The 23,747-nt window shown below is 40.3% G+C and overlaps 3 protein-coding genes across 6 annotated transcripts in view; 1 reads left to right on the top strand and 2 right to left on the bottom strand.

The window, feature by feature from the left end:
* The window catches only part of adcy7 (adenylate cyclase 7), a 62,783-nt gene extending 42,943 nt beyond the window's left edge, over positions 1-19,840 (bottom strand). For all 4 annotated transcript variants that reach the window (XR_009794221.1, XM_061814677.1, XM_061814678.1 and 1 more), the window contains exon 1: positions 19,693-19,840. The gene's annotated coding sequence lies outside the window, so the exon portion shown is untranslated. The remainder of the gene's footprint in view (positions 1-19,692) is intronic.
* Positions 2,117-7,322, top strand: LOC133498170 (uncharacterized). The gene is made up of 2 exons (XM_061814694.1): positions 2,117-3,290; positions 5,355-7,322. Exon 1 carries the CDS (start codon positions 2,157-2,159, stop codon positions 2,712-2,714), a length of 558 nt encoding a protein of 185 aa, XP_061670678.1. The 5' UTR covers positions 2,117-2,156; the 3' UTR covers positions 2,715-3,290; positions 5,355-7,322.
* Positions 19,841-20,805: 965 nt separating the features above from the next.
* Positions 20,806-23,747, bottom strand: part of tent4b (terminal nucleotidyltransferase 4B) — a 33,241-nt gene continuing 30,299 nt past the window's right edge. Inside the window, exon 12 of the mRNA XM_061814674.1 lies at positions 20,806-22,666. Within this exon, the coding sequence (XP_061670658.1) occupies positions 22,517-22,666 (150 nt within the window). The 3' untranslated portion in view covers positions 20,806-22,516. The remainder of the gene's footprint in view (positions 22,667-23,747) is intronic.

Raw genomic sequence — 23,747 nt, forward strand, 5'->3', positions numbered from 1 at the left:
TGCGTGCATGCTTCACGCTCAACCTGTGGAGCACAAAAACCGGAGACAGTCCTCTAATGAGGAAAACAAGCTAAAGTCCACATTAAAATCCAAAATAATGACGCAATCGTTCTTGATATTTTCTGAGGGTGAAGTGGGGATATCCATTTATATTCATGCTCACATTAAGTTTAAGTAATTAATATGGAATACCGCCTGACGAAAACAAAATCAAGTGAAACCACATTTTCTATGTAGTAAGATTCTCTCTTGTATAATGCACACCCATGTATAACATGCAGCCCAAAAGTTGAGCTCAAAATTCTGGAAAACCCTTCACCCTATGTATAATGCATTTTGACATTGCATGATTTTGATTCTCCCCATTTGATCCAAACTATTATCTATATTTTGTTGGGTTCCACCCCTATCCCCAGCCCCCCAAATAATTACTCCAAGGTTAAGCACTTAATTTGGACACTTTTTATTGACTACTTATTTTGAAATTCACAGCCCTACTTTTATTTAATAAATGAGAAAATACACAGTTGTGCTTATTTGTTTGATTATCCAGGCAGAATTTCCAAAGTGTGTACAATACTTTCCAGGAAACATGAAGGACCAGGCAGAAGAATTTTATTTAAATGGCATTCAAATTAAACTGTTAATGATTTAGGAAAAGACTGACAGACACCAAGAGCACATATCGAAACGCGCACAGGAATGGTTGGAAAGGGAAATACTCATCTATCAGAAGAACCACAGGGTGACTTTGGTATCGAGAAACCATTGGCTGTCTTGCAGGTAGTTCTTCATTTGAGGGAACAGAACTTCTCTCTTATTTTTATGAAAGTGCAACGTGAAAACTGGTGGCAGGAAGGCTGGGGCACAGACTCAAACTGTAAAAGCCCAGGGCTGTGACGCAGCCATGCCAACAAGAAGTAACCCATGCTACACAGACAAAATCAGCTGATACAAAATGGCCATTTTGACCATGCCGCTTGGATTTTAGTTTCAGCTACCTTCCCAGACTACCAAATGAATCTTCATCAGGAGATGGTCTAACTGATGGAAGTGCAGCAATGCAGAGGGCAAATTAGATTAGGCTTCTTGTCCTTTGCCCATGTTTCTCTCGCAGCCCTGAAAGCTGGTATTGAATTAGCCTCGTTTGGAGCTGAACCGCTAACAATATTAACACGATGCTGTATCAGTGTTGATTTGAAATGCTTCTGTCCATAATAATGATAAATAATGAAAGTGCGAGACAGAACTGGATTGACATTTGAATACTTCTGCCTTTGCTTCAAACGAGAGCTGTGTGACCGTTGAGTGGCAATTTTTCAGTCAATGAAGAAATTATTGATTTCAAGACAGGTAGAATCGAGGTCTAATCGAGTCTAACATATCAGCCCTGACACAAATTCAATATTGAAATAGCACTGATTGAATCAAGTCGGGGCCCATTTCCTTCTCAAATTCTGTTTGGATTTGAAAAACACTTGCATGCTCACTAAACAGCTATCATCAGTCGCTTACGCCAATCATAACGTGAGCACAGTGGCTCAAATAAACACGAGAAGAGATGTCCGACCCAACCTCTCTCTCTCATCTTTTTAAGTGGGAGAACTTACACAATTGTTGGCTACTTTTTTTTCGTCTCACAGTATGATATACAGTACCAGGGCCTGAGCCCTGCTGAGAATAATGAACAAAAAAAAAAAAAAAACAAGTAATTGACACTCCCCACCCTAAAAAGTTTGTAATTCCCTAACCGTAAATATACCACAAACTATAATTGCAAAACAAATTCCTATAGTTTCAAACTCCTCTTGCAACATTACCCTTGAAATTACGCCTTACAGATGTTTTGATTTCAAAAGCATGCATGTACATGCGGCTCAGACTTTCCATTTGTGAGTAGTAAACTGACTAAGAATTTGTGTAAAAAATAATTATAAGAGAGCGTTTGCTCACACCTAATAATAAAATCCAATAGTTGGAACACTCTTCAAGAGAATGCTGCAGCCATGTTTTTTTTAACATCACTGTTGCCACGATGACATACTGTGACGCTGTGACCTCACAAAGTTCGCAAAGAAGGATTTCAAAGAGTCTCTGTGAGTCTTTATGGAACCATTGAACAATACTAATGCAAGAGCATACCTTTCTGCATAAAAATGGCATTTCTTTCAAGCCTATGGAAAGGCATGCTTATTCTTTACAAGATGGCCACGCAAGTGGTGGTCAGCGCATTTTTCGGGACTCTGGTGAAGCAGGTGAACAGTCTGAAGGACCAGCTGTGGATGGTGAACTTGAGAATGGAGCTCCAGAGCCAGAGGGTACAGGAGCTCTTGGCCGAGCTGGAGCAAAAGGAGAAGGACAACAAGCCTCTGTGGGAGCGGGTGGAGTACCTGACCAATCAGCTCCAGACCGAGAGGAACGAAACAAAGACGGAGGGGAAGCTGAGGCGAGAGGAGGCGGCTAAGTGCTTGGCGGAGGAGAGGCGGCGGGCGGGAGCCCGGCAGAAGCACAAAAGGGAGGACCTCCTCAAGGACATCAAACTGTTCCAGATCAAGTCCAGGGACAACCAGAAGAGGCTGGAGAAAGAAGTGGAGGCCAAGGCGGCACAACTCGACGCCAGCAGAGAACGAGGACGAAGGCTGCATCAGACTCTGAGGATGGAGAGGGCCACAGTGGCCCACTTCGAGACGACACTTCACTTTGACTTGCAATGAAACCACTACGTGAAGAGTATTGGGTGGAGATAAGAGACTCGGGTGACAGAACTTGACTTGAGTCGGCAATTTTAGGACTTGGTGATTGCATGGCTCAAACATATCAAACGCAACTTTGACTTCGTATCAACAAGAATAGAGTCAAACTATGAAAAGAGCAATCCGACTTCAGGACAGAACAATGTCTAAAAATAGTTTGTATTTGTCGCTTAGACTACTGTCGACAAATTCTGTTCGTTCAAGAATTAGCAACTGTTATTTACTGGCCGAGTGGCACAATGCAGACAAAGAATGGGACTCACGTAAGTCCCAGATATAAAATATGATATAAATACGTCTCTGTCCCCATGTGTTAGCCATGTTGAATGTGAGGCACTGACAGGGTTGCCATGTCATGAAGGATATATCTACTGTCCTGTAGAGCACAGACAAGTGCCTGGAGTTAGGAACATGCTATTCTTGGTACAGTAAAACATTTTTCATGACGCTGTTCAAGTTTGACAACAGATTTTGAACTAGGAAGCACAAATTCCTCGCAGCTCATGAAAGCGACTTGTCTACGGCAACAATGTCGTGGTAAGTTTGGATTAAATGTGAAACTTTATAGAATTTCCAAGCTCTATTTACTTGAATTTATATAAAATAACTCGTGTACTGGGCATTTAAGGCCAATCCAGAAAAACTATAAGAAACATTTTTTTACTGTACCGTTATATGGCTGCATATCACCACACACACACACACACACACCACACACACACACACACACACACACACACACACAGTGCTTAAATCTAACGGACAATCATGTACGTCGGACAACGGTCTGCCCCTTTTCGGTCGTGTAAATCTGGCAACTCACCAGTACGCTATGATGCCGAAACATGAAAAGTGTCACGTAGTGAAATTTAGATTCAAGGATTAAAATTTTGATTGAATCAAGGAAAGGAAAGAAACTGCAAATCTGGCATGTTGTCAAAGAGAAACAACTACTACCATCTAAACTTCATCCTTCGCTATAAATCCCTGAGTGAGACGTCGGCTACACTTTGGAAGTCCTCCATGGATATTTGAATTCAACAGCCGTCAATGCCAATGTTAACGGAGTTAACGTCGAAATGTAGCGCATCTTTGGTTCTTCAAATATTCACAAAGCTTCATGTCAAGGCTAACTGATGAAACTACAGAGACAGAGTTCAAAAGTGGCTAACGGACATTTGTAATAACTGAGTAACATTGTACTGTAACTCGGGCGATGACGTAATACGCATGAAAATTAGTGGAGACCTGAATGATGTTGTTTGACTCTTGCCAAAGCAAATTTGGACTTAAATCGTGATTTCCACATGAATTTTCCTCAAAAATAACTAAATACATAACTAATTGCAATGATTTTTTTCCCCCATTTTAATAATCCTGTTTGTGTCATGACTTTTTCCACTCCATTTTTTTTTTTTTTTTTTTTCAAAAAAAAAATTACCATTTCATCCACCCAAAAATGTTTCTCCTCATAAAATTATTAATGTACCCTCATCCCGAATACAGTCAAACTATTCATGAAAAGCACTTGTTGCAATATTTTTTTCCCCATGAAAAGTTATGATTATTTTTTATTATTAGTCACAGCTTGTTGATGCCATAACAGGTCAAACCTACACCCCCCTCCTTATAATATTATAAGATCCCACCCCCAAAAAACCTGACACTTGGTTTTGAAAATTCCTTGACATAAATATAATGTTGGACTTCCTTTGCCTCCCCATATAAATGGATGATGTTATTATATGAGGTGAATTATGTGACATTACAACTGATCACCACACAAATGAAATCTGTAAAGTTGGTAGTTGGGTTTTGTTTACAAAAAGATCAAAATGTGGTGGGACAGTACATGTGGAATGGAAGTGGCGACTGAAAAACGTTGGCAGCAGTGAGTCATCATAGAGCAAAGCAGTAATTTGTGTTATCTCACCGTTTTGTTTTTTTGTTTTTTTTTTGGGAGGGGAGGGGGGCAACAGCTCAGCAATGTTCTTCTGATGTGCCTTTTTCAGTTTGTTCTCGTATCTAAAACTATGTTGTTATCTTTACGTCCAAAGTGTGACATCAACCTGGGTAGTCTGTCCTGCATCTCGCTGCTTAAGTTATTTAAAAAAAGAAACTTAACAAAAAAAAAAACCAAAAAAAAAACAAAAAAATCCAAAGTTCTGTGGGGTGGGGTGAGGTGTTAATAATTTACAGTTGGAAGTAAAGAGTGTACACATAGGAGAACCGCATAGCATACAATATGGCAAGAAAAATGAGATGACCATTGTGATTTTAGATATTTGTGCGCGTGTGTTTTTGTGTAAAAATTTGATCAGAGTACAATTCCTGATGGTGATTTGGGCACAGTGTGATTAATCAAACAAATAGGTCCCCATTTTATTGAAAGACAATTTGGCACATGTAGCCTCATTGCGAGAAAAAAAATGTCATCAATATGGAATTTTAAATGTTTTTACTAGTCATCTTCAAATGTTCCTATAAAGTGTGTAGTTTTGTGGGTAAAATGAGCCACATTTACACACCCACTAAAACAAAGTTGTTGGGGTTTTTTTTTTTTTTTGTTCTTACAGCTCACATTTAATCTCTCTGTAACAGATGCGGACTGCATTGGAAATGAAGTTCAAAACGAGGATGAGAGGATTAAATTGTGATAAATATTTTAAGAGCGGCTTCTCCGTGACACACGAGCGAGAGCATCTGATGACCGCCGCTTATAAATCGGACAACGCAGCCGAAGCACGAAGGTCCAACACTGCTGCCATCGTACGCTCTGGAAGAGTCACAAAGTTTATGATGAAAGCGACTGCCTCCGAACAGAAGGAACAACCTCAACAAAGCTGTTAAAGATCACAAGATATGTAAAGGAGCTGAGTATTTTATTTTGTTAGGTTTTATAGTGGTTACAAGTAAGAATGCAAAAAGGTAACAAGACTCAAACATCCTGTTTATTTATATTCATTTTCAAAAGGTAATCCATTAGTCAAACATTAGGTTCTAACCCATTTTAACACTGTGACAAATAATGCATGAATAATGGTTTTACATTTTGAAATCAAACCGGCTCACAATTTTCACAGGGTAAGGTAAGAATGCTACTTCAAACATAGCTTGTACGACCGCAGACTTTCCCTGGAACAGATTCTTCCTATTTCCATTATTTCCTACACTACTTGCAGTGTACAGTCACAGTAGAAGGATGGCATAGTTGCTTGAACCGTAATTTCCAAAACACGAGAGCGGCGGAAAACTGAAACGCTGACGGTATAGAATCAGATCTCCTCGACGTCATCTTTTGCAGGAGCCATCAAATGGGCAAGAGCAGGCTGATCTCATTACCTCAAATGACTCCGAGGAATTGTGGCTGACTGCAGAAGGGGTGGAGCCAGAGGATTCCTATATAATAGCATCTTTGTCCTCACGAAAAGGCCCGCTGAGGTGTACTACTTGAGCAGCCTGACCTCCTTTTTTGGATCATCGCACTTTTACGGGCTTTTGCCGGTGCTCCTTGTCTAACTTTGCAGCTTGTTACAAACTTTTTTTTTTGTTTGTTTTTTTTAAAAAAAAGGCCACAGTCTATGTTTTGCCACTGAGAGCTGAGGAATGTGTAGGAAGGTGGAAGTTGTTTGAAGAGTCCGACTGAAAGGAATGTCTGGAGGCCGCAGCTGCCTTCCAGAGGTTTCTGTGGCCGAGAGGAGTTTTCAGCCCAGTTTAGCTGAAGCCAGGTTCGACCGCAACAGCCCAGGAAACCCACATGAGCTGAGAAGAAGTGGCCTTACAAACTTAGTGTTGCCGAGTGAACTTAAAAAATTAAAAACATAAATCACCCTACTTTTGGATGACAAAGGTAAAGTGGAGATATGGCTGCGAGTGGTAAACTCTCTTGGAGTTCAAGTCCAAATATTTTGCTGCTTCTAATCATAATGGCCACTTTCCAGGTCTTTTTAAGGCCTTTTTTGTGTGGCTTGTAATGTTAGACGTCCACTCATTTTATTCTGATAAGTGAAGGTGGTGACCAGGGCTGGATTTTGTTGTAAAATTCCAGTCGCTCACACTGCCTTTTTTATGGCAAATGTTAAAAATGGTGAACACACTTCAAATCTACGCTTCCAACATTATATGGCTCAGACAAAAAAGAAGAAGCTTGGCAATTTAGCATTGCCCATCTCCCTTGGATACCAACTTGGGATTTGGCCATATTCACCTTTTGGCATTTGCTATTAGCAGACTTCGAGCTCAATTTAGGCCATGTGTCATTGAGACTATTTTTCTGCATCCTCTTGCGATGGACTTGTCTCCGCAATTCCAAGTGGCTTGATGTAAAGACTTTTTTTTTTTTTTTTTTAAAACAACTTGGTGGCATTTAAGGACTTGAATTGAAATGGGGAACTTGTATTCTTGTCACTGTTTTCGTTGCGTTCAGAGTTCATTCGCCTGAGCTGACGAGCGCTACAGACAGCCCCAAGAGTGAGATTCAAGGCCAACACCGACGATTTGCCGCACGCGCTCTCACTTCCTTGGCAACCGTGTGACTCATTTCCTCATTCGCGCTGCAACGATGGAAGGCTTAGCAGAAAAAAAAAGAAAAAACTACAAAACAGAATCATCGGCATGCAATTAGGGCCTGAGACTCACAGCTGGTTAAATGAGAGCAAGAAGCTTGTTTTTGTCAGGAAGAGCAAAAGTACAGCCAAGGACAACTTGGTATCAATGATGGTTTTAGTGTAGCGTTATTAGTTCAAGGTGTTCAGAGTTCAAATACTTGGAAACATACGGTATGTAAAATGGATTACAATAGACTAAAACGGAGTACCTTGATTCACAAGTGCCCTGATTTGGTCTCTTGGTCAAGTTTTTGCCAGACTAAATTTGAGTTAACTTCCAGCTCTTTAATGAACAGGCCTAACAATCACAAATACAAACAGAATACTCAAGGAGCATGTGGAAGAAGCTAACATTGCGTGGACAACCAAACCTGGAGGCAGAGATCATGAGGCCACACACTCAGTCACGCCCCTTAAAAGGCACACCTCAACATGCGAATACTACACTGTGTGTGTGTAACTTTCCACCACATGATTTCTTTACAGTCTCTTATGTTCTATTATACAGTGAATAGGATCCAGACCAAACCACAATGGGAAAAAAAAATAGACTGAAAAATAATTGGGAACAAAAAAAAAAAAAAAAAAATCTGAATGGTGATGCTGCAGGTGCTGTGTGTGAGGGTCCACTGTCTTCATATTTCACAACACAGTGGCCCTTTTGTTTTTGTATGATATTTCCATTGTTTTTTTTTTTTTTTTTAATCAATCTGCAAAAATGTCAAAAGTTGTTTTTTTTTCTGTCAGTATCATCTGCACATTAAACTGGGAATCAAATTTTAGCAAATAATTACAATATAACAAAGACGAAAAAAAATTCAGTCTGGATACATTGCATACCCACTGTACACACACACACACACACACACACACACACAGCTCCCTTGTAATGTTCATAGTGTGAATATTCTTACAGTAAATGTACTTTCAATCAGGAAAAACAGTGAGTTAACTTGTGTATTAAATATACGTCATCAAGCAAGCTGCCAGCGCCTTGCCTCGAGCTAATCCACGCTAGTAAATATCTTGAAGAGGTTAGCTTGGAGTCAGTGATAGACACGTGAGTGAGTAAGAAAAGGTAAGAAAGTACAATTCCCCGAGCCACAAGTCCATCTACAGCTTTTCTTTTTACATACATTATCAATGCTGTTGAATTTGCCACGGCAATGATTCCTAAAGTTGGTTCCCTGAATAACGTAACGGATGTTCATCTAAGAATGACGAGAGGGTGTGTAGTGGACCCTCGACCACTACCTACAAAGATTGGCTGCTTAATTTGACTGTCGTTTTCACTTGACTCCTCATTAAAAACACAGTCATGTGCAAAAGGTTCTAATAACTTTGGTGTGAAGCTTGCAAAGCTAACAAACCCAACTATATATTCCCTTTTGGTAGCATAAATCTATAAAGATTATATATGTACAGAGTTAAAGAGACTGGTCTCTCTTAAAAAGGATTGTATGAGTCAACAATCAAAATAATTACAGAAGTAATGGTTCGTCCATGTTCTGCTTGGGGTTATGTTTTTAAAACAGGCAGCTTGTTTGTTTTGCTAGTAAATAACTTTAAAAACAGTATGATTATTCATAAACGATTTTTCTTATGCAACCATTTTTAAATCTATGTCAATCGTGTGTTTGTAGTGACGCTCAAAATGAAATGGTTTTCCCAAGGAAGAGTGGGAAGTGGCCTCACTGGAAGAACTGGCCCCTCAGAGTTCATCACGTGATCAAATAAAAAGTCAAGCCGTTTGTTTTTTGAAATGTATTTGACCTGATTTTTTTGTTACTGCTTGTTGCGGACAAACATCATCTTGAGACACTGTCAAAACTATGGTAAGCCATGGTCATACTGTACCTCCCAAAAAAAAAAAAAAAAAAAAAAAAAAAATGTGATGTGCGACCAGTGCAAAAGTTATTGTAGGGCGCTGTGTGCACAACAACCATGCATATTCAAGACCCCCCCCCCCCCCCCCCCGTCCTTTAACGCCCCCCACCTTTTTACTTCAGCTCTAGTCCATTCAAATGAAATGTTTCATACCATCAGAGGCTAATAATCACTCATTAAGCAACTCAATACAATCAGCAGGCCTATTGAAAAAGTCCAACTGAGAGACTAAGTATCATCAAGTACTGGTCTACAAACTCAATTGGTACAAAAACAGCATGATGCTTCTGTGCTGACTAACATGAAAAATACAGCCTGAGGAAAACATGATCCATTTTCACTCACTACCCATAAAATCAGTCAGGGTCTGAGATGCATTTTATGATTTTTTTTTTCCCCAATTCAATTTGTCAATTTAACGGCATCTGTGGGATATTCGAAAAATGCTTTTACTTCTAAAAGATTGTAGTATTCTTCCTTGCATTTTTCAATTTGTGTGTGAAGCGTTAAGACTTTTCAAGCAGCATTTGAACATTGACATTGCCATAAGTCAGAATGAAGAACTTTTCAATTGCAACAGTATTTTCAAAAAGTATTATTCAAATGTGGTGGCACCGTGTCTCAGCTGGAAAAGCGTTACCCTCACACTTCTGAGGACCCGGGTTCAATCCCAGCCCCGCCTGTGTGGAGATTGCATGTTCTCCCCGTGCCTATGTGGGTTTTGTCAAGGCACTCCGGTTTCCACCCACATCCCAAAAACATGCAAAATTAATTGGAGACTCAGAGTGTGGCTGTTTGTGCCCTGCGATTGGCTGGTGACCAGTTCAGGGTGTACCCCGCCTCCTGCCCGTTGACAGCTGGGATATGGTCCAGTATTCCCAGAGACCTTCATGAGGATAAGCGGCAAAGAAAATGGATGGATGGATTATTAAAATGTACATTTTATATGATCACTGTGGAGTATTTTACATTTTCTACACTTTACTTTTTGTTTTACATTCAGATAATTTTTTATAGATTGTAGTTTAAGAAAAATGCACAATTTTTAATTGCTATTCAATAAATGTTCCGTGAAATGTTTGATTTCTAAAATATAATAAATTCTTCATGAGATTTCTCCATTTCACAAGTCATGTGGAACTCTGTTTTATACATTAATTCAATCTTTCAATTTAACAAGAGCTCAGAAATTTTATCCCAATGTAACAGTCATTCTTTTTAATTTTAATAGCACAGGAGCTCAAACTTCATCTCTTGTATTTACTATTCATTATTTAATTCCACAGGATACTGAATTTTAAAACCTTAATTATTTTTATAAATGATTACTTTTTCAATTTGCGGATCACACAGAAATAATGTCTTTGTTATAATATAATTATTTGCTAAAATATATTTGTGCAGTGTTTCACTTTCATTTTACATGACTGTGCTAGGAAATGTTTTGTTAAAGTTTTCAACTTAATTAACTATTTACTACACTTAATTTTACAGGCTCCATGTGGATTTTTTTCCCCATTTAATTTGCATAACCTAAAAGTCCTTCTTTCATTGATTTAAATATCGCAAGCTCCCGATGTGAAGACTTGACCAAAAAGTCCCACAATCAGGCAAGAAAAAGAAAACGTTGCGGTGGTCCATTTTGCTGTTGTTTCCCAGGTATTTTGAGCTGGCCCGAAGCTCTCTCTGAAGGCCCTCGTGCAGATGAGGCTCTCACCGACCGACCAGCATTATGTAACGTCCTTGAGCCAAAGTAAGCTGAAAAATATTTCAACTGAGAGAGCGAGAGGAAGAAACAAGACACCCACACATCTGCACCGCCTATACTACTCAAACACGAACTCTACAGGAGGCCTGCGTTGGCTCGCAGTGAGTACTTCCGGCTCTTTCCACACAAGCAAATGGGTGTCAGGGTTCAATACCGCAATTTATGAGTTCCACCAAGGATGGATCCGTTTGTCACTTGGTCTTTGAAAAGGAAGTTTCGCTGAATGGTCCAGAGGTGAACGCGAAACAAGGACAAATGTGTTGCTTTGCTTTGAAGCCTTTTCATAACAGACCTACTGCGTTGGCACCACAAAAAAATAAATAAATCGTGAATACAAGGAAAAAGCAAATTAATCCTGTGAGTAAACATCTAACTAAGCCAGAGGAGACAGTTAAAGTGCCCTCCAAAAGTAGTGGAACGGGAAGGTCCGTTCCTTTGTTTTATTTTTTGCACAGCGAAGACATTTGGGTTTCTGATCCTCAGATTGATATGAAGAAAAAACAAATCTAGATGTGTTACGTATTTACATCTAGATGTGTCAACTCAGGACAGAGCACCTTTTGTTGGAATTCACCCACTTTTCAATTGAGCAAAAAGTATTAGAACATGTGACAGGGGTTTCTAGTTGCTCAGGCATTGCATTCTAGATTGATTGCTTAAATATGTCCCTAGAGCTAGTTTCCGTTGCCGGGGATCATATCGCCAAAGTCCCACCGCTCAGCTCACGTCGCACCTGACCCCTATGTCCCCTCTCACAGGTGGCAAGCCCATGGGAAGGGGGACCCATGTTACCCTTTCGGGATGTGCCCGGCCAAGCCCCATGGGTGTAGGCCCGCCCACGAGGCGCTTGCCTTCGAGCCCCACTTCCAGGCCTGGTTCCAGATGGGGGCCCCGGTGACCCTAGTCCGGGCAAGAGAAACTGAGATCTACGTCCGGAAGACTCCCTGGTCCTGGACCCCTCCCTGGTGAGGTTTTACAGGCATGTCCCATTGGAAAGAGACCCCAGGGACGACCCAGGACATGCTAGAGGGACTATGTCTCTCGGTCCTCTTACTGTAAACAGCTTGGGATCCCTCCGGAAGAGCTGGAAGAAGTGGCTGGGGAAAAGGAACTCTGGGTATCCCTGTTGAAGCTACTTCCCCCGCGACACGACCCGGAGAAGCGGTAGAAAATGGATGGATGTTTAAACATGAGATAGAGCTTGGGTCTGGCTTTAGCTTTCGCCTGTGAAAACTGCCTTTGCTGTTCAGCAAACATGAAGACCAGCGGGCTGTCTACAGGAGAAAAGCAACCATTTTGAAACAGACAAGATATGTGGGGGACGAGGGGCGTAGGGGGTGGATCGCTCAGCGCTATTGCACAAACATTGGGTATAACCAACCCAATCATTTGGAATGTCGAGAGAGAAAAAGAAATTAGTGTCTTTCCTGAGCAACAGACCTCAAACAGGTCGGCCAAGGGGATCAACAGCAATTGATCACGGAAACATTGTGAGAGCTGTGAAGAAACACACAAAGACAACAGTTAATGATATCCCTGCCAACCTCCACAAGGCAGGGGTGAAGCTATCACAATCCACACCACCAAGAAATTCAACAGAAGAAATATACAGACCAAGATGCAAACCACTTACCGGAAAATAAAGAATCAGAAGGCCAGATTGGATTTTGCAAAGAAAGTGGACTGATGAGACCAAGATTAACTTCGACCAAAGTGATGGAAAGTCTAAAGAAAGAAAGGATCTTCTTATGGTCCAAAACAAATAAGCGCCTTTGTGACGCATGATGGAGGTCATGTCAGGAGTTGGGCTTGGATCGCCGTTTCTGGAGCAGCCTCACTTGTCTTTATTGCTGATGTAACTCATGATAGCAGGAGCAGAACAAATTATAAAGTCTACAACACCAATTTGTCGGGCAATTTTCAGAAAAATTGACCCAAACTAAATTGGGTGATTGCTCACTTGAAAAGTGGCTGGATTCAAACAAAAGGTACAGTGTCAGAGTATAACACGTCGAGATCGAAATATCATGAAACAAAAACTGTAATTCTGAGCTTTTGTCTCATATTCATCTTTTGATCAAAAACCCAAATGTATTCAGTGTAAAACAAAAGCAAAAGGGATTGACCTTGCCATTCCAATACTTTTGCAGGGGACCGTATGCACCACCACTCAGGGATCTCGTTTCGTGTGCATCCTAGACAGGCAAAAATGACCAGGGACACAAAAAGCATGGTGAATCTGCATCCACTGATGCACAACATTGCCTACTTACACATGTGTGCAAGACTCAAATGAAGCGGTGTCGCATCGCAGTTTGTGTGTCAAATTTTGCACATAATAAAACATTGAAAAACAAAACAGAAAATCACATTGACTCCGCACACCGTCGCAAAAAGCGAGGCAGAACGTTGTATACGTGATTTATAACAGACAAGTGGACGCGGAAATGAAGCGTTTGATTGATCAGCGGGAAGACAGCAGGTGCAAGATGCAATCCCAAATTTTAAAGAGAAAAAAAACAAATTGTCAAAGCGTGGTAGCATTTCATAGTAATATGCAAAGCGAGCACCTGTTCATTGTATCACAGACCTTTCTTTTCTCAGAGTACGACGCTTCATCCATGGACCCAAGAGACAAAGGTGAATTTAACATAGCGCAAATCAGTGAGCTCAACCTTAGTCGACTTTAACATTAGCGCTAACTCTGTTTTAAATATGAGTACTGTCGAATGTGTGGCTTGCAACCAACCATAACAGTACTTACAGTGTGCTTTTTGCTCAGTGTAGTCACCGCGCGACATTTGGCCAAACTGTTGATCTGTAGTGGCTAGCTTGGAGTCACATAGGTGAAAAACATGGCAAATGTGACCAAAAAGGAATCAGAGTAAAATGGATCACCATCATGTACCCCAAACAGAGGAAGGTTTTGTTCAAGGGAGATGAAAATCATTTTCCCCTTGAGGATTCTTCATTTCTGTTAGAACAAACAGAAGTGTTCTTCTAGACATTGGAAAAGTACAAATATTTGTCTTATTCCTAGTCAACTTGCTGAAGATCATAAATGCACAGCTATAAACCGATTGATTTATCCCCAGAAAAGCTACAATGCTAGCTGTTTAGGAAGAGAGCCAAAAGGCACTTCGTTCCTCGTGTGTGTGTGTATGAGTGAAGTGCTTCGCTGAGTCGTATGTCGGTGCTAGTCAATCAGAAAAAAACTGGGGCAGGTTATAATTTCATAAAGACAACGGACACGAGAGTTTTTCATTGAGTAGGAAACAGCTGGAATGTCTCTCGACACAATGAGCCACTGGCGGAACCGCTTTGAGTCTGTAGTTAGCGATTTATTTAGTTTGGTAGCCCACGAACTAACTAGCTAGTGTGCTACGGAGCTAAGCAGCGCACCCTGCCTCACTTGATTTTTGCAATATTGTTTAAAATAGGTCTTTAACTTGGTGTCTACATCTGGACACAGAAGAAGTCCCAAATGAACTCAGGCCATATCTAAAAAAAGGTTCAAGGTTATCATTCAACCACATACAGTGTGTGTTTCTGTTTCAAGCGGCTACACATATTTTCAGGCTTTACGGTAATGGTGAACTGTTTCAACCAATCACATGCAAGTTCTGCCACCATTGAAGCCAATCAAATCTGCATCACAGGCTGTAATTGGTGTGATCATGGACTGCACGCAGACCGGACAGAAGGGGTTGGGGGGGGGGGGGGGGGGGACATTTGAGCTAAAGACAGAGAGATCAGAAGGGGAACGTCAAGGGAGGAGAATGTTTGGAACAGGCAGAGTCACTTTTGTTCGTACTTTTCTGTGGGAAATTTCTACTGATAAAATATGTGAAATGCCATGATGAACCAAAATAAAGGTTTAATTATGATTTGTTAAAAGATGTGAAATGGTTTGATATTTCACCGTTGCATCAAGATTTGACATGTTCAACAGAAAAAAAAAAGGAAATTCAAATTTATTTTTCTGAAGTACTTAATTTGAAGACATAACTTTTTTTTTTAATTACTTGCTCTTATTGTGAAATTCAAACCTACTTTTATTTTGTCAATGAGATTAAATTACACAATTTTACCCATATCTTTGATTACCAGTGCAAAACTTGCAAGATGTGTACAATTCTTTATTATGCTCAGCGGCCTTAAAAAATAAATAGAATTCCTTTTAAAAAAAAAAAAAAATCGTCGATACTATCACTTGTCTTGAAGGTTTTTTTGGGAAAATCTATTCTGGAAAAAAAAAAAAAAGGCAATCATGATGGGCCGAAACACATTGCAAGAGAGCAAGTGCAATGGATAAAAATATTGTACAAGCAGCATCAAAGATTAAAGAGTAACAACTGGAATAAAAATCTGTAACATAGTAGTACATAAGTGGGGGGCGACTCGTTGTTCCAGGGCTGGGACTCATTGTTTCCATGACATATGCCTCCCAGGACTCACAGAGTCTCAGGTGTAAAATGACGTATGCTACATTAGGTCTTCTTCTTTCGGCTTGTCCCGTTAGGGCAATATAAATAAATTCAATGTCTTGTACGATGGTTGACATATTTGAGGATTGGTTATTTTTCTAAGGAAAAAAAGTAAAATAAATAAATAAATACACACACACACACACACACACCTTTTAGATTCTTTCCAGCAATTAGAGAACAAAAAGTTTCATTTCCTGTGCCAGGGCTATCGTCAGGCTTTTTCAACGAATTATTGACAAATACATTTTGTCAAGACCTTCGTTATAAATTATATTTACTTTCCCCCCGCCCCACTTTGGAAATTCTGAGATTGTATTATTATTATTATTATTATTATTTTTTTTTTTTTTTTTTTTTTAAATTGTACAGGACTTGTGTGTGAAATGTCATCTGATCCATCCATTTTCTTATCTTATCTCTATCTTATCAGCTTATCCTCATGAGGGCCGCGGGGAGTGCTGGAGCCTATCCCAGCTGTCAACGAGCAGGAGGGGGGGTACACCCTGAACTGGTAATCGCAGGGCACATGGAGGCAAACATCCACACTCACAACCACACCTACAGGCAATTTAGAGTCTCCAATTAATGTTGCATGTTTTTGGGATGTGGGAGGAAACTGGAGTGCCTGGAGAAAACCCAAGCAGGCACAGGGAGAAGATGCAAACTCCACATAGGCGGGTCTGGGATTGAACCCAGGACCTCAGAACTGTGAGGCCAACGCTTTACCAGCTGATCTGACGTGCTGCCAAATGTCATTTAATGTAGTTTTCTTCATTTACCATACAGTATTCTGACGAGCCGGTATTATTTCTTTGAACTTCACAGGGTATCATCAGCAGGTTGCAACAACATAAGGAGACCTCAAGAAATAGAAATAGACGTTCTAAGAATTTTTTTCATGAATCAGAACAGTCAACGGGAATTTTTGGGACTTTTACAGAAAAGCAAGTTGCACAAAAAGTATTGAAACATTGAAGTTGGGATTCACGTTGACAAGTGCCATTAGGATGCCTCCCCACTCTCTGCGTGGTCTTTGCCGTTCCAATTTCCCTGCGAGACCTCACCCTCGCCCACTGAGTCTTTATTACCTAATCTGCCTTCAGATGCACTAAAGGCCACAGAATGTGTTTGAGTGGAGGCACCCACTCAAAACAAATCAATTATTTACAAAGCACAAAAGATACCATGTATGCCAGTTCCCCCCCCCCCCACCCCCAGTCTAGTATACATTTGTTTTTCTCTGGAACATCTTATTGCCAGGTCGGAAAGCGGCAAAGACGACCCCATTCTGGGTTTTCAGCAAAAAATGACTAAAAAAGGATGAAATTCATTTGTCTTGGGCTTCTTTGCGATGCCTCCCCAGAACGGTACCAGTGACACCGAAGAAGACAACCGTGATGATAGCCACAAAACAGGAAAAGGATCTTATGAGAGCAATGTAGGAAAACGCCTGAACTTTATTGAGGGTTGCTCAGGTAGACACTTAAAAGAGTTTCAACGCAATTGGTTAATTCTGATGACAACCACGTTCCCAGGAATAAGCAAGTGCACACTTGTGCAGCTATATTATCTCTGTTTAATTCTACCTCCCCTTTAGACAGCTTAGCTATGTGGTACTAGTACTACTCGTGACACAATTGTACCAGAGAACATAAAGCACTTCACTAGTAGTATCAGCGCTACACAGATCTCAACTAGTACATGGTTTTGTCTCGTTATTAAGATGAAGTTAGCCTACTAGTATACTAAAGTTGTTAAAGTTAAAAAAGTCATACAATGTCAGTAGTAAGTTGTGCTACTAGCATGCAGAATTGTCTTATTAGTGAGGACAAAGAGCTTGCATGGATCATAAAGAGCCAATGTCATGAAATGCATGATTTTTAGTATGTTATTAATGAAAAAAGGGCAGCCGGAATGGTGCTATCCATTTTTTTTTTAAACATACAACATGATTTTGACATATATGCCTTTTTGTCACTCCTGCCATGAAAATCCTCTCAAGGGATTAGTTTTTGAGAAGAAGCAGGAAGTGACGTTAGTAGCAGGCGCCCACTCAAGTGGTCTCGTATGTTTCTACTAGTTTTACCCGCTGGAAGGTAGCTCTTTTTTCCTTCGTGTTAGCCCAAATGCCGGCTTGTTGTATTGATGGATATTGTTTGGAGTTTGGATTCATTCTTCATACTTTTCAAAAAAAAAGACCCGGTCCGTCGTGAAAAATGGATTGCACGGGTAAGGAAAGGATGAGAGCTTTGTGGGTTCCAAATGAGAGGTAAGGGGTGTATACAGCTATTAAAAAAAAATATTAATAATAATCCTCTCAAAATGTAACAAAAGATCTGCGCACTTAAGTCCGGGGTACTAAATGTGTCGATGTACCAGTCAGCGCGGCTTCGGCTGGTCTGGCTCATACATACTGTCTGGGAGTCTGTTGTTAGTTAGAAGTGATCTGCATATCATCTAAATATGGCTCAAAACGATGGGGTAATATTGCCCCGGTCACTTCACTCGTGAGATGTTCTCTTCTTTGAAAAGAGCCTCCGTGTCGCATAGTAGGTGGCACATCGTGTTTTCAACGGTGAATGTTGCGGTGTGACGTCATGAAAAGAGGATACAGGTAATAAGGCTAATACTTCGATGTCGAATGAGACTTCTGCAACTTTGAGCATGGATGACACGCTCTCCGCTCATATTTATTTTTTCGTATGGACATTGAAGTGAATAATGTTATATGAATTTTTCATTACAATGCCTATAGGCATGACACTTGACCTTTAAGGTGAATATCAAGGATATCAAATAAATACCCAAATGGCTTTCCATGCTGTAATAATACCAGGATATTACGTTGCTCACCCTGCCATTTTGTAGTCGAGAGGATGTGAAAGAGGAGACTTGAAATCGAGCGGTTGCTCATGGGCGTTTGGCAACCAACACGTTATCGAAGTAGAAATCGTGTGAGCGCCTATGAGGAAGGAAGGACGCAGTTTCGACTCAAACTGCAACATCTTTCAATACACTCAACGGACACAACATTAAGTACACCTGCAAAAGCTACAAATGACAAAAACGGAGCACTCCAGCAAAGCAGAGACTGCAAAGAACAACACTGCAACATAGTTAGCGTGTCTATTTTGTCACTTGTAGCCGTGCGCTCTCAAATGTGGAGTGTAGCGCCGTGACAACAGACATGTTTACTTTAGTCGCTTTTTAGGCGCTTATCCTCAAATGTCATCATGACGCAACCGCTTCAGTCAAGAAGCAGCAAAAACTGGAGTGATGCAGCAAAGAAGGGACTCTGGCGTAGGATACAAGAAACAGCTGACATTAACATGCACGCATTTAATTTTTGTACTCTCAAATATTGCAATTTGATGAGTGGTTCGAGAGGAGGCTGAGGTCAGCAAGAAAACGGACCTTTTCAGCAAAATGGAGGGAGGAATATAGCATACAGAGCTAAATTTAGCCTGTGGTGCTTATTTTGGTGATTTCCACAAATATGTGCATGATGCTGTAATTTTATTCCAGGTGATTGAGGGCAGTAAAAAAACGGGAGCTTTGCAGCACAGTGGAGACTGTAGAGTACAATGTCACAGTGCAGTGTACACAGCTAACATTAGTGTAGTTTTATTCAAGACAAGACAGAGGGGGAGCAAGTTAAAAAAATAAAAATAATGATGCAGTCAATTACTGACTGGAGTTCAGCACAGCTACAGCCTGTGTGTTTATTTTGGCAATTTCCAGCTGTGTATTTTTAAATGTTCCAGTGATGACGAAGTCAATTGGAAAACTTTTTTTTTTTACTTCAGGTGCTACGTCTCCCCGAATGCTAAGAATAAAAATCAGTAAAACCACTCAACACCTGTCTATCAGACAGTCACACAAAGGACGTCAATCATTGGGAATTTCCCCTTTTAAAAAAAAAAAAAAGATTGTCACCGCAGCGTTCCTTGGCGCTTGTTCTCGTGAATATAGAAGATAATGCCTTGAAAAATTCGTCCTTTTCAATGTATTCACTTTCAATTCAATGAAGTGACTCGAGTTTTCACTGTCGAGCGCGTCAAGTCGGCGTAAAAGCGCTCAAACTTGTCAGAGCGTCGACATAAAAGATGGGGGGGGCATTACAATAATATCTTATTCATTAGGGAACGCACACATTGAAATAAAAAAGTCCGGGGTCCGAGTCCTACCTTGTGCTCCGCCGTCAGCGATACAGCCAGCGGACGACTGCTCCACAAGTGACCGCGGTAGGTTGTGCCATCGTCGGCGTAAAGAGTGCCGAGAATGCGGCGTCCTCTTCCGGATGTGCACGAGTGTGAATGACAGACGCTGGTACAAAAGCGCGCGCACCGCCTCTTTGAGGGCGACAAGCACCGCCCCCTCGGACCACAACCACGCCCACTCCAAAACAGAACAACAATCAAGGAACGCACCATTGCCATTGGCATTTTGGTGTTTTCTCTCCTACAATGTTACATTGTCAACAAATAAATGAAAACAAGTGGATTAGCAGCACTTTCCTTCATGGTTCTGAGGTTCCCAGGTTCGAATCTCGACGAGGTCCTGGTTGTGTGCAGTTTGCATGTTTTTACAGGGTTTGTTTGTTTTTTTAAATAGCCTAGAGAATAAAGACAATGAACTCCTTTTGGGGCGCTGGAATATGGTGTCGGGCATTTGCACTGGTTAGCTGCAGCATGTCGGGCAGTTGTGGGTTTGAATCTCTGGCATCCTGATACAAAAACATGTTTGTATGTGGCATGCAACTGATGACCAGTACCGGGTACCTTTTGTCTTAAGTCAGCTGACCCTAATGAGGATAAACTCCATTGAAAATTGATGTATAGAAATATACTGTATGCCAAATTACTTTAGTAACTTTTGGGTATTTTGTGTTAATGCAAGAAATTGGATAATGTATTCAAGACACTTTCTGTAAGGGTATTTAGAAATAGAATTTGATTATATAATTCTCTTCTATTAATAGAATACAAAAACACTGTCGACGTACATGATACAAATACGCATTCACAATCAATATTTCTAAAGGAATGTATTTCCATATTTAAGTTTATTTTAGCCATCTTGTTCATTTTAAGTATTTTTTTAACAGTGACAGTCCATAAAATATACAGAAATATAAACTGATATTGCATTGTAAATAATCACCATTAAATTACTATTCTGCTATGCAGGTAAATAATACATGACTATTGAGTTAATATGAATTCTGAAATATAAACAAAAGAACTGTATGCAAATGAATGAGAAAACAAAAAGGAAAGCACACATCGCTGACAGTAGTGTTTGTTGTTGTTTGTTTTTTTTATTGCATGAAATTGGTGAAAAGCAGCAAAGACGATACAGTCGGTATAGTTGGGAACCTTCCTCGACGCCCAGAAAGGTTTGTGTTCTCGTCGGGACATTCACACGAAACACGACCAAACCCTTCACTTTGGATAACCCCCCCACCCAACTTTGTCCCGTACTACTATTATTATTAAAGTTAACATACCTCCATGTCAATATATACCACAACGCTAGTACTGCATTCAAACTCAGTATTGCATTGAAAATGGCTGCTAAGATTTTTTTTCGGCCGATATTTGCTGGTATTCGTGGAAAGATATATTTTTCAATATTGGTAATAACTAAGTTGGAAAAAGTGAAAATTTAAATGCAGTAGTCAAGCTCCAAGAGTTGTGGTTTCACAGTGGGCTACTTATGCCACCAACAGGTCAAACGCCGTATTGCAATTACTGAAGACATCTGAATTGGTGTGGCTTTTTAAAGCAGGAATCCCCAATTTCGAGTTTGTAAGGGGGGTGTTTTGAGGTATTTATTGATCATTCAAACATTTTCGTGGCAGAAGTCATAATAAATTAATGTGTGCTGCTTTTTATGTGAGCACGTTTAGGAAAATTCTGTTTCGAATCACACAAAAAACATCTCCCGGTCTACCCAAAATATTAAAATCCAACAAAACAAGAAATCCTCATGACTCGTAAAATGGTCTCTCACACTCATCAACTTGGTCACACAACTGCCAATAACATTTATGAAGGAAAAACATATTTGTTGTCGTTGAACCTGATTAAACCGCGCCCACATCGCAGCATCTAAACATAGCCTTCCTCAAAGGGTTCCCATTGTATATATTTGTCCATATATCCATATACTATCTTTATATTCATAAAAAAATAAATATATTTTAACAAATAAATGTGATTTTGTTTTCGCCACAATTGTATCTCTAACACATTTTGCTCATGTATGTCAATAAAATCATGTAAATTCATCTTAATTTCCACCTTATAAGGCAGGGTTTCCCAAACTGTGGAGTCAGGGGCCCCCAGAATGGTTGCTGTTCTATTGATATTTATTCATTGTGTTTAGTGTTTTCCGTATTTGTACAGCACGTGTTGCAGTTCAGAACGTGTGGAAGAAGTTGGGGAAACCCTGACATATATAGACAAGTGCGATGACCAAAAAGTTAACAAACACCGACAGTAAAAAGATGGATGCTGATGACAATGATTGGTCATGTTGGCATGACGATGAGACACCCGCGAAGGAAAAAAAAGATGCAGGTGCATTTTTTTTTGTTTTTCGTAAAAAGATCATCCTATGAAACAATTTCTTATTTTTTTCTTTTTTGTTTTTTTTCCTAGAAATTGTCATATGACCTGTTCAGACATAACAACAAAAATCATCCCAAAAAAATCATGCATAAGTTACACCTCAATGCTGTCATTTAAAAAAAAAAATAATAATTTTTTTTTGTACATTTGAAGCAGTTTCTATTTTTTTCCCCATTTTTATATAAACTTTTTTTTCCCCCCAACAGCGGAAGTCTGTGGTGTATTGCTCCAAAAGGGAAGCTTCCTTTCCTGTACATCAGGAGGTGCAAGAGGCAGACTGAGCACTGGGGTGCTGGCTCGTAAAAAGAAAATTGCCCGTTCTCCTCATTTTGTTCCTCCTATAAAAAGTCAAGGGAGGGGAAACGAGGCTACTTCCCTATCTGCAGAGCTCCTCTGGTGCAGAGTCCCGTACGTTTTTCCTCTTCTTGCCATTGCCCTGGTGGTGCGGCCGGTTACTTGGGTGACCTTTGCTGTTTCCGGAGGAACGAGGGGAGCTCTGCTGGCTGCCCTTGTGCTGAGAACGGGCCTTAAAAAGTAGATGGAGGCGGGTAAAAGAAGACATTAGGTCATTCTTTTTAAAAAAATACTAACCATTTCAGTGCTTTTTTTATTCCCTGGTGAAACTGGATTAATTGCACTTATTTAACACTGTAGTGAGGCAGCACTGTGTTCTAGTGTTTAGCATATCTTGCAGTTTAGAGCTTCTGGGCTCAAATCTCAGAATGTGGGTTTTCTCCAGCTTCCCCCCTTGTTGCCAAAACAAGCATGCTAGGTTTCCTAAAGACACTCCACTGTCACTTCGTGGGTGTTCTGTCAGAGGTTGAAAAAGATGCTCACCACAGCCGATTTGTCAAATTTGAGCTGAAAAGTTAAACTGCTTTGACTCAAGCACCCATCCTCCAAAGTGAGGCGCCCGTGCTTGTGTCCTTCTCTGCTGTGAGGAGTTTGTTCTTACAGTTGTTCACGAATGTGAGTGAGTACTTATTTGTTTTACAACTTTGGCGCTATATTTGAACGATTTGTTATTTATTTTATTTGTTAATATTACGTGATGTGTGTTCAGCGTGTGGCTATTTTTAGAAAGCGGTCTTACGTAGGGGTTGCGTGTCTGCCTGAGGGCTGGTGGGCATGTTTTTATTGGTCGCCCTGGTTTCTATTGCTGAGTAGGACGTTGTGTACAGGTTGCGATTGATTCCATGTAAATCTTAAAGCTCTAATCCACAACTCTTGTTTTGCTTAAAAAAAAAAAAAAAGAAACCTCTGAAGCCAATAAAAGGCCACATGACAGAATGCTGATGAAGCCTATGAGCTTCTAACACATCTGGCTATAATTTTCACTTTTTTTTGGCTAACATTTAGTGACTATTCTTTACATTCCTATGGTGGATCACCCCTGGCATTCTAAAATGACGTAGCAGAAATTACATATTTTACCTATGAAGGAGCAGACCCATAGACACAGCCTTGCCCTTTCATTCCTGTGTGGTTTTTGTCTTTGTCTTCCTAGAAGACCCCCATAATATATCTATTGGTTTTTCTCCCATTGTTTTAAAAATAATTTATTTCTTTGTATGACGGTATTTATAACAAATGTTTCACTTGATTCA

Source organism: Syngnathoides biaculeatus, chromosome 3, assembly GCF_019802595.1.
Source record: "Syngnathoides biaculeatus isolate LvHL_M chromosome 3, ASM1980259v1, whole genome shotgun sequence".
NCBI classification, from domain to species: Eukaryota; Metazoa; Chordata; class Actinopteri; order Syngnathiformes; family Syngnathidae; genus Syngnathoides; species Syngnathoides biaculeatus.

Excerpts from the sequence above, each read along its gene's own strand:
- LOC133498170 (XM_061814694.1), top strand. The coding sequence starts at position 2,157 with ATGGCATTTCTTTCAAGCCTATGGAAAGGCATGCTTATTCTTTACAAG.